Source organism: Arvicola amphibius, chromosome 12, assembly GCF_903992535.2.
Source record: "Arvicola amphibius chromosome 12, mArvAmp1.2, whole genome shotgun sequence".
Classification (NCBI taxonomy): Eukaryota; Metazoa; Chordata; class Mammalia; order Rodentia; family Cricetidae; genus Arvicola; species Arvicola amphibius.
The window spans coordinates 16467219-16482551 of NC_052058.2; the positions used below are offsets into that span (position 1 = coordinate 16467219).

At 40.3% G+C, this 15333-nt stretch overlaps 1 protein-coding gene across 1 annotated transcript in view; it reads right to left on the reverse strand.

The window, feature by feature from the left end:
* Positions 1-250: 250 nt before the first annotated feature.
* Efcab2 (EF-hand calcium binding domain 2) overlaps positions 251-15333 on the reverse strand; it is an 89048-nt gene continuing 73965 nt past the window's right edge. Inside the window, exons 4-7 of the mRNA XM_038349826.1 lie at positions 7562-7641; positions 6788-6830; positions 6629-6695; positions 251-566 (exon numbers count right to left, since the gene is read on the reverse strand). Coding sequence (XP_038205754.1) covers positions 451-566; positions 6629-6695; positions 6788-6830; positions 7562-7641 — 306 coding nt within the window. The 3' untranslated portion in view covers positions 251-450. The remainder of the gene's footprint in view (positions 567-6628; positions 6696-6787; positions 6831-7561; positions 7642-15333) is intronic.

Below are 15333 nucleotides of genomic sequence, written 5' to 3' on the forward strand. Positions count from 1 at the left end.
CGCTCTCCCTCCACACTCAGCCTGCTCAAGTGTTTACGCAGCTCTAAAAAGCAGCCAGCACCACAGTGCCGTCCATGTCCAGGCTGGGACCATTCTGCTCCACAAGAGCTTTCCTTCTATGCCAATCTTAGGGTGCTAGGATCAATCTTCATTTTTTGTTTAATTTCAAGGTAACATTGGCCTAGTTGTGGAAAATAAGCAATAATACTTTTATAATTTCTTTTAAATAATCAACTTGTCATTCCATGAATCTGGTCATATTAAACAAATTTATATTTTAGATTGGTCATCTCTAGAATACCTTGAAACAATTATGGCACAAGGCACTAAATATAAAAATTACAAGCCAAAATGTGAAATTAATTAGAACAAGCAATTTTTCAAACTATCTTTTCAATTAGTTTACAGTTGTCTTAAAAGAAGATAAAAGAAATTAAGTCTTTGGAGCATTTAATTTTCATCTATCACCATCATTGTTATGTAGTCTCTGTAATTGATGGAGTTTGACTCAGGATCAATTGCAGCAGATAACATTTCTTCCATTTCCTCTTGAGAAAAAGGCTCACCTGGAGAGACAAGAAAGATCATCATTTATGGTCAGGAGTTTTTTCTCTTTCCACTAGTCAGCTTCCTTGCCATGGAGCCCACAGGCCCCCAGATGTGTCTAGTCTTTTCTCCACTGGGGCTGTACAGTCAACATATGAGAACCCAGAAGTTCAAAAGGCATGCTTCCATACACCCTGCAAGGCTGCAGACTTATTACCCTGCTGGGACCTATAGAATACGTATTTCAGTCAGAACACCATGAACAAAATTGTTTATTCACTTAAATTAAAATTATTGAAATTGCAAAAGTATTTGCTTGAAGTTAAAGTCTCATAAGAGAATCTAATTACTATGTTTAGTGAGGCTATACAGAGATGACTAGATGGTAGCTATTGCTGGAGAGAGACCAGACACTTGACTACAGCAGGTCTGTCTCACTCACACTGGCTTAATCAATACCACTCATCAATCATCCTAAAACTCTCCCTTGTTTGAGTCTGGGCTAGTATTGATGTCAGATGAAATCAAAAGTTGGAGAGAAAAATCTGTGAGCTTTAGTTGGACTCAGGTAACAACTGAGAGCCATCTTGGAAACTGGCTTCACCAGGGTAGGACACAAACTCCAGAAGAATGTAGAAAAAGCTGACTATTTAAGACAGAACTATGTCCCAATGCTAAAGAAAAATACAGGGCATCCAAGTCATCATGCTAGGTCTTTAAGGGAAAAGTGTAATGCAAACCAAGGTTTGAGGGTTACTGTCTTAGTTTAGGTTTCTACCACTGTGCAGAGACACCATGACCATGGCAACTCTTATAAAGGAAAACATTAAACTGGGGTTGGCTTATAGTTCAAAGGTTCAGTCCATTAGCATCATGATGGGACATGGCAGCATACAGGCAGACATGATGCTGAGAAGGAGTCGAGAATTCTACATCTTTGACCCACAGGCAATGGGAAGTGAACTGAGAACTGAGACTGGGTATGGCTTGAGCATTTTTGAGACCTCAAAGCCCATCTCCACAGTGATAAACTCTCTCCCAAGGTCACACCTACTCCAACAAGCCACACCTCCTGATAGTGCCACTTCCTATGTGCTTATGAGGGCCAATTACATTCAAACTTTCACATTCCACTCCCTGACCCCCATAAACTTGTAATGATATCAAAACGCAAAATGCATTTAGTCCAACTTCAAAAATCCCCATAGTCTATCATAGTCTCAACAATGTTTTAAAGTTCAAAGTCTCTTCTGAGATTCATGCAATCTCTTAATTGTAAAAAAAAAACAGACCACATACTTCTAAGATATAAGGCACAGGATATACAATACTGTTCCAAAATGTAGGGAAAGGAGTATAGTGAGAAAATACTGGACCAAAGCAAGACCAAAAACCAGCTGGGCACACTCCAAACTCTGCATCTCTGTGTTTGATGTTACATTTCTCTTCAGCCCTCTAACGCCTCTCATCTTTGTTGACTACAACACACTTCTCTCTCTTGGGCTGGTTCTACTCCCTGTTAGCAGCTCTCCTTGGCAGGTATCCCAGGGCTCTGGCATCTCCAACATCTTGGGGTCTCCAAGGTAATTCAGGTTTCAACCTCATAGCTTCACTCAATGGCCTCTTTAGGCCTCCATTAAGGGACCCCACTGATACATGCCTGGCCTCGGTGGCTTTCCTTAGTTGCAGAGGCAAAGTCCATAGCCCCTTCCTTCTATCCTTAATTCCAGAACCAGATGGCCAAAGCTGCCAAGTTCTGCTGCTTTCTGCAGCTGGAACATGCCCCCTTGTTCAATTATATCTTTACCAACTTTCTGTTTTCCATGGTTTCCTTCACTGAATAAGTCTGGCTGTCCTGAAACTTGATTTTAGATCAGGCTGGCCTCAAAGTCAGTGATCCACCAGTCTCTGCCTTCCCAGTGCTGGGATTAAAGGCATGTACCACTACACCCAGCTTTAACCTTTTCTTTAATTGCTTTTCATAATTTGGAAATTTGCAGGGTTGGATCTTGCCCTGAGGTTACCACTCTTACCTGAGGCTACCTTTATTCCATTTCTTAATCTGTTTATCTCCTTGAACACAGAAATTAAACTCCATTCTACTTCCTGGTGTTCCTTCTCTTCGTATTGTACATTTTGTATCTTTCCTTGTTCACTGACCACCGCTGTGGGACTGGCACTGATTCAAGTGTCTCACGTGTACTAAGTTAACCAACACCTCACAAGATGGGAGAACTACTGGAACATGAATAGTAAAAACCCAGAGACAGATATTGGGGTTCAACCTAAAGATCAGAAAAGCAAAGCAGTCAAGCCACTAGAGAGACCTTTTACCTCTACCAAATCTTCAGACCATGAATCCTCAGATTTCACACTCCACTGAGTTGCTGTCTCCTCCCACTTTATATCACCTTATATCCCTCTCTCCACCCAGCCCTATCACTCCTGTCTCCACCTCCCTAATGCTGGGATTAAAGGTGTGCATCCCAAGTGTTGGGATCACCTTTGTGTGAGCTCTGTTTCTCATTTAAACAGACTCAATCTTGTGTAGCCCAGGTGGCCTTGAACTCACAGAGATCCATCTGCCTCTGTCTCCTGAGTCCTGGGATTAAAGGTATGTGCCACCACACCCTGGCCTGTAGGCTTTATTTATTAAAACACAAATAATATACCACTTTAAACTACCATCTCCATTTACAGCACATAAGCAATGCAGCCTACCCTGCAAGTGAGTGGGGACTGAGTCTGAAGGCCAGAAGGCCAGATTACCAACCTCGGTCAAAGCACTCCACTGCACTGCTTAGACTAAGTCTTGCTCATAGTAGTCTGTCTGCCACACTGGACAAGGAAAGAGCTGTACAGTATTTGATTTAATATAGCAGGAAAATTGATCAACACTGAAAGGCACTAGCTTGAAGGACAAGCCTCACAGACTCAAGCTCTGGCCCTCTTACTAGCTTTATGATCTTGGGCAGGTTGCTTAACCTCTCTTCCCAGTCTACACAACACAGATGTGATATTATCATGGGCTTGGCATAAGGAACAAATGTGTTATTACTCAAATAGCACTTCCACAAACATCTGACACATAGCAACATGTATTTGTTTTTAAAAGATTTGAGATCTTCCCTGATGCTAAACACCATCTGATGCAATGTACACCCTGAACACACACAGTTTACGGTGTCTATCTAATGATCTCCTGGGCATTTAGAATGTACATTCTCAAACTTAAAGATGTGTTGGCTGCTCTGTAGATATTATGAAAAGATTGTGGAAATACCTTTATAGTCCTAAAGCTTGAATATGCTTTAAAAAATTGGAATTTTGAGAATCAAAATGTCACTTATTAGCCATCCCTGGTGGTGCACACCTTTAATCCCAGCACTCAGAAGGCAGAGGCAGGCAGATCTCTGAGTTCAAGGCCAGTCTGATCTACAGAGTGAGTTCCAGGACAAACAGTGAGTGATACACAGAGAAACCTTGTCTTTTAAAAAAATCACTTCTTAAGCAACCATTTTACTGAATTAGGCAGCTGCAGCTGCATCTAGAGGAAGGGCACATTACATCCAATAATAATGATACATTAAGATAACATGGTTCATCTTATATGTACAGATCAAATAGAATGGTTCATACAGCATGGAAGAAATTGAATATTTCTATTTCTATTCTTTTCTGAAAAGAACTGGTGCAGGCTCTGTCTATTAGGATATCCAACAGTTGCCCTGGAAGTCCAAGAATTCTGTAAGTATGCCTTCCTGGAAATTCTCATAAATCAGACTCCTGTGGCCCACATGCCTATGTTGTCCCTACACAACACAGCCAGAGCCTGACTTCACTGTTTCAGCTGACAGCATTTTTGTCCCCTGCCCTCTTGTTGGTCACTATGGCCCAGGGTCCTATGATAGAGTCATACTGCATTGATCCCCTTTCTCTAGTCCCTATGCCAGGCCAGGCCTGTGTTAGGGAACCCTGGGGATGCTGAAGGTGCCCCACAGCTTATCTTGCTGGCTGAACCTTTCTTATTCTAAGCCTACAAACCGGCCAGCACCAGAATCACTTTCAGACAGTACTGCTGCATAGGGTGACTGAGTCCAACTCTCCACCGCCCAGGGATGACCCGAACTCAAGAGCAGGCCTCCACAGTAGCACCAATCCCTCCATTCCTTCCCTGTTGCTAGTCAACAAGACTTGCAGGCTGGCTGAGCTCACCTTCTTCCATGTGCCTGGATGCCTATCTTCCAGATTTCATTCCTATTGCTTTACCCATTTCCCACAAGCCAGTTTCATCTGTCTTCATTCAATCTCCTTATATCTGCCATCAATGGCTCACCCTATCTTCTAAAGCAAAGTAAGCTGGCTCCCATCTGTAATCCCATCTGGGAGGCTGAAGCAAGAGAATTGCCTGGAATTTAATGCCAGCCTGGGATACATAGTAAACACCCGATTCACCTGGGTTACAGAGCACAACCCTGTCTCAAAACAAAAGCAAACAAATAAATCTACCTTCTCAAGGAAGCTATTTTCTCTGTCCTCCTTCCCAGCCCCCACTTTCCAGGCTAGTTTCAGCTGGCATTGATCCTCTGATAGTTATGTTTCTAATGTCTCTCATTGATCTAGTTCACAAGTTAGCTTTGCTTCCCCAGTAAGACTATAATATGCTCAAGAAAGGGATCAGATTCCAGTATCCACCCACTGTGTTTTATCAATAAACAAACAATGGGTACACAGTAGGAGTTGCTGAACCTCTTTGGCAGTTTTTATTAATTTCATGTGGCCTAATATACTTTAGGGTTTACTTCCTTTCATCCTTGGTTAATTATTAAAGTTAACCACTCAGATGATTTTAACATGGTAAGTGAACCTGGGTGGCAGCTATGACTTTCACATATTCCTTCTCTCACTTCCTATTTCCTGATGGTGAACTGAGTCAAAATGGCCAAACCAGGAGTGCACAGAGCCTCCAACACTTGCTCAAAATGATACCCATGCCCATGGGCTCAACTGATGTATGGACTGCTGCATCACTCAGGACTTGGCCTGCGCACCTGGGAGCTGAGCAGAGGAAGCAGAACGCCTCCCTTAGTACAGTGTGTGTGTGTGTGTGTGTGTGTGTGTGTGTGTGTCTGTCTGTCTGTCTGTCTGTCTGTGTGTCTGTGTGTGTGGGGGACAACAGCAATAATGACTTGTCCACCAAGCTGCTTTCAGGGAAAACACATGTATATACTGACATAAAAACAGAACATTTGGGGGCTGGAGAGATGGCTCAGTGGTTAAGAGCATTGCCTGCTCTTCCAAAGGTCCTGAGTTCAATTCCCGGCAACCACATGGTGGCTTACAACCATCTGTAATGAGGTCTGGTGCCCTCTTCTGGCCTGCAGACATACACACAGACAGAATATTGTATACATAATAAATAAATAAATATTTTTAAAAAAGAGAACATTTGAAGGAAATATATAGGTATTTGTGAGAGGAGGTCCCATTATCATAAAAAAATATAGTTTTATGTGAATTCACATTCAATTTAGGCTATATTGCTTGCAACTTTACCCCCTAAGAAGATCTTTTAAAAGAAATTTTTATATACTATAATTCAAATCTTCTGTCTAAAGAGGCACTGGCTTATGATTGACAGTTCATGTTCTTTAAGTGGCATGTCTTTTATTCAGGAAATATTTTAAGTGACTAAAGTAAATCAAATCAAAATCAAATACCAAACCAAACCAAAATAATAGGAATAATAAATAAGTACCTAACCAAACAATTGCTTTTAAAGTATCATCTCTTATAACTTTTGCATAATTGTTTAAAACTTATTAATTGGCACTGGAGCGATGGCTCAGCGGTTAAGACCATGTACTATTCTTGCAGAGAACCTGAGTTCAGTTCCGGTACCCGCATCAGGTGGCTGGCAAGCCCCTGTAACTCCAGCTCCAGGGGACACGATGCTTCTGACCTCTGTGGGTCTTGCACTCACACACATAGGCACACACACACTTTTTTTTTTAATAAAATAAGCATCTTTAGGCCTAAATCTTTACACAAATTACTCTTATAAGAAATAAAGCCCTCTGACCTTCCTCGGTCATGTACTTGACCAGCTCTTCCTTAGTCAGAAATCCTCGTTTAGCTGGATCCAAAACCTGGAGGAAGCAGGTAGATTTTCTTTGTTGAATAAATTCTATATGATGAATTAATTTTTCACATGTACATGAATAATCTGGAGCTTACCCACCTCAAAAGCTCTAAGAAGGACATCTTCAGCAATTGGTCTATATCTGTAATTTATACAATAAAGTGACTTAATGCCAGCATATTTATCTCAGTCTCTACATGATAAATGACTGCACTAAACAACATAAAAGTCACTAATATACTAGGCTAATGGTACTTCCCTGGATGAAATTTCTTTGGGTTTCTGAATATGAATGTCGATAGTACCTACCCCATAGGAATGTTTGGTATTACCTATTAGCATTTCTCATTGATATGAAAATAAATTTATCTAGGACCAAAACGTCTATAATCAATCAACTGTGGTATGTTAATGCTGTACTTATACTAGAAAAGTAACTAGTGTTAATTTTTATTTTAAAATTATTAAAATGATAACTCACAATTAAATATAACTACAATGTTGTTCTTTTCTGTAGCTCCTTTGCCTTTTCATTGTACCTTGCTTAGATTGATAAATACTAGCCTGGCTCGTATTTGTAAGCACAGCCTGAAGCACACTGGAAGGGGAACCAGCCTAAGATATAGCCTGGGTAAATAAAACATAAAAAGTCGAGTGGTTTGGTTTTGTTTTGAGGCAAAACTCTGTAGCTCAGGATGGCCTGGAACTATGCAACTAAGGCTAGCCTCAAACCTGTGGCAATTCTCCTGCCTCAGCCTCAAGTGCTAGAATTACAGGCATAAAGCATCACAGTTGGGAAAGTCAAAGGTTTTGAAACTGATGTAATTCTAGTTATTGTGCCTTAAAATAAAAAAAAAGGATTTGCTTCCTTACTTTCTTTCCAGAAGTACTCTGGTCATCACTGGAAGAAATTTTTCAAATCGAATGTATCCAGTTGGTTCCTCTTCCTCTACCTAAACAATTAAAAACAGTCATTTATTCATTCAACAAATATATTGAACAACTAATTCTTTTTTCAAACACTGAACCCAGTATTAGAACTTGATTATGAGAATATGGGCATAAATGCAGCTTGTGGCACTTGTTTTCTATAGGAGAGACACATATAGTTCAAAATACCACACAATGCTGATAGTTGGGGAGACAACTGTTAAAACAGTGGTTGCCAGAAAATCATGAGGACCTAAACTCAACTCCTAGCCCTCACATCAAAAGCAATGTGTGTAGTTGCATCACAGTGGATTGTCACTCAAAGTTAACCTCTGGCATGTACACTCACACACACACACACACACACACACACACACATATCACAATACCACATATCCAACTTGTTTTTACTATATAGAGTAACCTCAAACTTGCAATGATCCTCCTGCCTCAGCCTCCCATATGGTGGTATGTCTGACATGAACCACCATGCCTGACTTGAATGTCTAGTTCTAGACCTATGCGAACACCATAAGTAAAGGAGTGCAGGTCTAGAGGAGCAGAGAGCACAGGAAATGTCTCTGATCCGAGTATCAGGGAAGTCACTGGCAAACAATAGTGTTTGGGCTGGTTTCTCAAGTGTAAGAAGCGGCTGTGAGGCTAGAGCACAGATCCCAACAAGGGCAGTTGCTGAGGGACAATGGTCTATACTCCATCACTATTTTAAATAAACGCCGATTGGCCAGTAGCCAGGCAGGAAGTACGGGGGGGGGGGGGGGCAACCAGGCAGGAAGTAGAGGCAGGGCAAGGAGAACAGGAGAATTCGGGGAAGAACAAAGGGTCAGTCTGCAGTCGTCATCCAGACACAGAGGAAGCAAGATGTGACTGCCTCACCAAAAAAGGTACCAAACCACGTGGCTAACACAGATAAGAATTATGGCTAATATAAGTTATGAGAGTTGGAATAAGAAGCCTGGGATAATAGGCCAATCAGTTTATAATTAATGTGGGCCTCTGTGTGTTTATTTGGGACTAAACGGATGTGGGACCTGGTGGGACAGAAAACCTCTGTCAATAGGCAGTTCAAGGTGGGGCTGAAGAGAGACCTTACCATCCACAGGATGATATCTGTTATCCTGAGAAGGGTGTGAAACCAAATTGGTCTCATAGGTGCGTGTGTGACAGGTTACTCTATTGTGGGTGAGGTGGCTTCTTCAGACAAAGAATGATGGTGCCTGCTGGAGTGGTGGCCATGAAGAGAGTGGATGTGTGACAGGACACCTTTAAGAAGACTTGACAGAGTGACTGCATTCACCCATTACAGATAACAAAGAGCAGGCATCTGAGATGATTCCCAGATTCTGACTTGTACAAATTCATTGTCTTCCCTTGAAACGAAGAATACTGAATGAGATCAGGCTATGGCCAGTCAACATCTCAAGCATCGACCTGCATCTCAAATCAGCCTTGGACTTATGAAATACTTCCTGAGTAACAGAACTCTGTTCTGCTATCCTAAGTTAAGAGAATACTATTCTCAGAATAAGAACTTTTAGTGCCTAGCACTATAAGATAAGAATGAAACGAGTCTTTTTTGCCTCCGGTTTCAGCTAGTCATAGTTCAGCTAGTCATAGACTGACTGAGCAGAGCTCTACTCTCCTTAACTTCCATGTCAGGCAATGTATACGGAGCTATAAATTCTGCACTCTCTTTCAAATTTCTTATTAGAAGGCTCATAGATCCCAATTCAACAGATGAGTTTTTAAGAGATTTATTGTTTCAACAAAAAATAAATTTATAGGTGGCTATTAAGTACAATGCGCTGCCATTCAAATGACAACTATTTTTAATGTTCATATGAGATTCATACCTAGTGTGAGTAGAGTCTTCAGACTCCATTATCAGAGAAAATTAAACCCATCTAGGGATATCATGTTTCAGAATTTCTGTACCCATTGGTATGTGAACAATTTCTGCAGCTTCTTCTGAGGTCTGAGTTGAGCATTTTGACATCATGTTAATACAGCTCTGTTGTACTTGGGCAGTAGTCTGAAACTCCCAGAACACAGAGACTTAAAAGTTAGCTATCTGGACGCAGGTGCAGCTCATGGTAGAGTGTTTATGGACTCTGGGGTTTAAACCTCAGGGCTGGAGAGATAGCTCAGTGGTTAAGAGCATTGCCTGCTCTTCCAAAGGTCCTGAGTTCAATCCTCGGCAACCACATGGTGGCTCACAACCATCTGTAATGAGGTCTAGCGCCCTCTTCTGGCCTGCAGACATACACACAGACAGAATATTGTATACATAATAAATAAATTTAAAAAGTCAATCTCAGTATCTCCTGAAAACTTCAGAGAATCTATACTCATGAAGTCCGTCAACATGGCTGCCTAAACATGACCTGAATAAGGTCAACACCAATACACATGCTAACATGGAATGGCAAATCGCAGGCAGCCTCAACCCTTGACAAAGAACTGCAGGTACCTAACAACATTCTACTCTACTCATAGACCAGTGCCTCGCTCAGTAATCATCAGAGAAGCTTCCTCCTGCAGCAGATGGGAATGAACACGGAAAACCACAACTGGACGACGTGCAGAGAGAGAGACCTTGGAATACGCAGTTCTAAATGGGATGCCTCCACCAAATCCCTCCCCCAGAGCTCAGGGAACCCTGCTGGAGAGGAGACAGAAAGATTTTAAGAGCCACGTGATTGATGACACCAAGAAAACAAGGGCCTCTGAATGCAGCAGGCTTGACACACGTAAGCACCCTCAAAGACTGAGGCAGCATGAACAGGGCCTGCATGGGTCTGGGCCAGAGGGGGCCTTGTGTTGAGAGGGAAGTGCACACAAGCCCCCATCCCTAACCCAGTCACTATCTCCAATTGACAACCACTCACAAATGAACAATTAGTTTTGTCCAACATCTCACTGGAGATACAAACCACTCTTAAGGGCAGGCACCATGCTCAGCAGTAGATGGCCAACACAAGACAAAATCAAGGGCACTTTTGGAGGGTCTTTTCTTTTTTTTAACCTTACAGGTCTTTTGCATATATATTATGGTTTCTATTTTTGTGTTTTTATTATTATTACTTTAGATGCCCATTTGTTTTCTAAGGAGAAAAAAGAAAATGTGAATTTAGGTGAGAGAGGAAGTGGGGAGGATCTGGGAGGAGGTGGAGAAGGGGAAACCATAATCAAAATATATTGTAAGAAGACAGTCTAGGGATATCTGCTGCTCAGGTGCAGGCCACAGTAAACAAAAGAATAGGTAAGAGGCCCACCTGCCCCTGGAGCCCTCCCACACTCTCAGATTGGATCCCAAAGATCCAACCTGCTGCCACCCCCTTCCCATCCCACCACCCACCCCTGCTGCCATGCCCCCTCCCCCTTCAGGATACCCATTGCTCAGGTACAGGCCACACCAGTTAGAAGAACTGGTGTAAGCCATGCCAGCCAGAAAAATAGATAGGCAAACTCAGGCAGACACTCACTGCTGAACCCCAGACCACGCCAACCATAGCAGTCTACCCACCTCCTATACTCTCTTGGTGACCACCTCAACATTATCCCCAATGCCCCTCCCTTCATCATGTCCCACCCCCAATTCTGATCCCATGCTGGACCAAAGTCCAGCCCCCAACTTGGACCGGAGGTCACACAGGCAGCCAGAAACCCAGGTCACAAAGACCAGTAAACCAAAGAGGAAACAGAAATGAAGGAACAAAGCACCCATCCAACAAAGACAAACTCGGAAATCAGCACCTGGACCTATAATCATCCCAAACCCAGAAGCCTAAACATCAGTGTAAGAACACAATCAATAACAGCCAGGGCAATACGTCTCCACCAGAGCCCAGCTATTCTACAACAGCAAGACCTAAAAATTCCAACACAAGAAATTCTTGAAGCACAAGAAAACGATCTTAAAACCAGCCTTATGAAGAAGATAGAGGTTCTTAAAGAGGAAATGAATAAGTTTCTTAAATCCAGGAAAACACAAACGATTGGAGGAAATTAATAAATCCTTTAAAATCAAGAAAAAACAAACAGGTGAAGGAAACAAAACTGTTCAAGACCTGAAAATAGAAATAGAAGCAATAAAGAAAACACAAACTGATGGAATTCTGGAAATGAAAAATCTAGGTAAGTAAACAAGAACTACAGAAGCAAGTATCACCAACAGAATGCAAGAGATGAAAGGGAGAATCTCAGGCATTGAAGACATGATAGAAAAATAGATACAAAAAAAACTTTACATCTAAAAAAAATTTTCTGACACAAAACACCCAGGAAATCTGGGACACTATGAAAAGACCAAATCTAAGAATAATGGGAATAGAAGAAAACTCCCAGCTAAAGTCCCAGTAAATATTTTTAACAAAAATTATAGAAGAAAATTTTCCTAACCTAAAGAAGGACATGCCTATAAAGGTACAAGAAGATTACAGAACAACAAATAGAATGGACCAGAAAATAAAGTCCCTACACCACATAATAATCAAAACACTAAACATATAGAACCAAGAAATAATATTAAAAGTTGCAAGAGGAAAAGACAAAGTAACATATAAAGGCAGACCTATTAGAATTACACCTGACTTCTCAATGGAGACTCTAAAGGCCAGAAGGGTCTGAACAGATGTCCTGCAGACTCTAAGAGACCACGGATGACAGTCCAGACTACAATACCAAACAAAACTTTCAATTACCACAGATGGAGAAAACAAGATATCCTATGACAAAATCCAATTTAAACAATATCTATTCATAAATCTAGTCCTACAGAGGTAGGAAAATCCCAACACAAGAAAGTTCACTACACCCATGAAAATGAAAATACAGAAAATAACCTCACATCAGCAAAATCAAAAGAAGGAAAGCACAATGTACAAAACACCATCATCAACAACAAAATAACAGGAATTAGCAATCATTAATATTTGTCAATATCGCTGGACCCAATTCCATAATAAAAAAGACAGAGGCTAAAAGAATGGATGCAAAAACAGGATCCATCCCACTGCTACATACAAGAAACACATTTCAACCTCAAAGACAGACATTACCTCAGATTAAAATGATAGAAAAAGATTGTCCTAGCAAATAGACCCAAGAAGCAAGCTGGAATACCTATTTTAATATCTAACAAAATAGACATCAAACCAAAATTAAGCAAAAGTGATGGGGAAGTACACTTTATACTCATCAAAGAAAAAATCTATTAAGATGATGTTTTGATTCTTAACATCTATGTCCCAAATGCAAGGGCATTTGTAAAAGAAATATTACTAAAGCTTAAATCACTCATTGAACCTCACACATTAATAGCAGGAGACTTCAGTGCACCATTCTCACCAATGGACAGGTCATCTAGACAAAAACTAAACAGAGAAATAATGGAGCTAACACGTTATAAAACAAATGGACCTAACAGGTATCTACAGAACATGTCACCCAAACACAAAAGAATAGACCTTCTTCTCAGCACCTAATAGAACCTTCTCCAAAACTGACCACATACTAGGTCACAAAGCAAGTCTCAACAAATACAAGAAAATTGAAGTAACCGCCTGAATCCTATTTGACCACCCATGGATTAAAACTGTATTTCAACAACAGCAGAAAACCTACAAACTTGTGGAAAATGAACAACTGCATATTGAATGACTGCTGGGTTAAAGCAAAAATAAAGAGAGAAATTAAAGACTTCCTAGGACTCAATGAAATGAATACACAACATACTCAAACCTATGGGACACAATAAAAGTGGTGCTAAGAAGAAAGTTCAAAGCACTCAGTGACTTCATAAAAAAATGTGGAGCTCTCATACTAGTAATTTAATACCACACTTGAAAGCTCTAGGACAAAAAGAAGCAAATACCCAAGAGGAGTAGAAAGCAGGAATCAATCATACTGAGAACTAAAATCAATAAAATAGAAACAAAGAGAACAATACAAAGAATCAATGAAACAAAGAGTTGGTTGAGAAAAATCAACAGGATAGACAAATCCTTGCCCAAACTAACTAAAAGACAGAATATTCAAATTAACAAAATCAGAAATAAAAAGGGGGGCATAAGGATAGACAGTAAAGAAAGCCAAAGAATCATTGGGTCATATTTCAAAAACCTGTTCTCCATAAAATTTCCATTAAAGAAATGGACAATTTTCTTGATAGATAGCTCTTACCAAAGTTAAATCAAGACCAGATAAATAATTAAAACAGACCTATAACCACTATGGAAATAGACACTGTCATTAAAAGTCCCCCCCACAAAAAACACACCAGACTTTCAAAGAAGAATCAATACCAATACTCCTCACATCGTTCACAAAACAGAAACAGAAGGAACTGTACATCATTGTATGAGGCCACAGTCACCCTAACACCCAAACCACATAAAGATTCAAAAAAGAAAGAGAATTACAGACCAATTTCTCTCCTGAACATTGAAGCAAAAATACTTGATAAATTACTTGCAAACTGAATCCAAGGACACATCAAAAAGATTATCATCTATTTGATCAGGAATGGTTCATCATAAGAAAATCTGTCAATGTAATCTACCATATAAAACAAACTGAAAGAAAAATACCTCATAATCATCTCATTAGATACTGAAAAAGCCTTTTAAGAAAATCCAACACCAACACCCCTTCATGATAAAGGTCTTAGAGAGATCAGAAATACAAAGGACATACCTAAACATAATAAAGGCAATTTATAGCAAGTCAATAGCCAACATCAAATTAAATGGAGAGAAACTCAGACAACTTCCTGAACAGAATATCAATAGTGTAGGCACTAAGACTGACAAAAGTTTCTGTAAGGCAAATAATTAATAGAACAAAACAGTAGCCTACCAAATGGAAAAGATTTTCACCAACTCCAAATGTGACAGAGGGGTAAAACCCAAAATATATAAAGAACTCAAGAAACTAGACATCAACAAACCAAATAATCGAATTAAAAAATGGGATACCGATCTAACAGAATTCTCAACAGAGGAATCTCAAATGGCTGAGAAACCCTTTAAAAAATGTTCAACATAACTTAGCCATCAGGGAAATGCAAATCAAAATGACTTTGAGATTCCATTTTACACCTGTCAGAATGGCTAAAATTAAAAACACAATTGACAATTCATGCTGGCAAGGATGTGGAACAATGGGAACACTCTTCCATTGCTGGTGGAAGTGCAAACTGTACAGTCACTTTGGAAATCAATATTATAGTTTCTCAGAAAATTGAAATTGATCTACCTCAAGACCCAGCTATGCCACTCCTGGGCATATACCCAAAGGACACTCTATTCTTCAAGAACACTTGCTCAACTATGCTCACAGCAGCATTATTCATAATAGCCAGAAACTGGAAACAACCTAGATGTTCCTAAACTTAAGAATGGATAAAGAAAATGCAGTACATTTACACAACAGAATATTAATTGGTTGTTTAAAAAAATGACATCATGGGGCTGGAGAGATGGCTCAGAGGTTAAGAGCACTGACTGCTCTTCCAGAGGTCCTGAGTTCAAGTCCCAGCAACCACATGGTGGCTCACAACCATCTACACTGAGATCTGGCGCCCTCCTCTGGCGTGCAGGCATACATCGAGGCAGAATGTTGTATACATAATAAATAAATAAATCTTTAAAAAAAATGACATCATGAAATTCGCAGGCAAATGGATGGAACTAGAA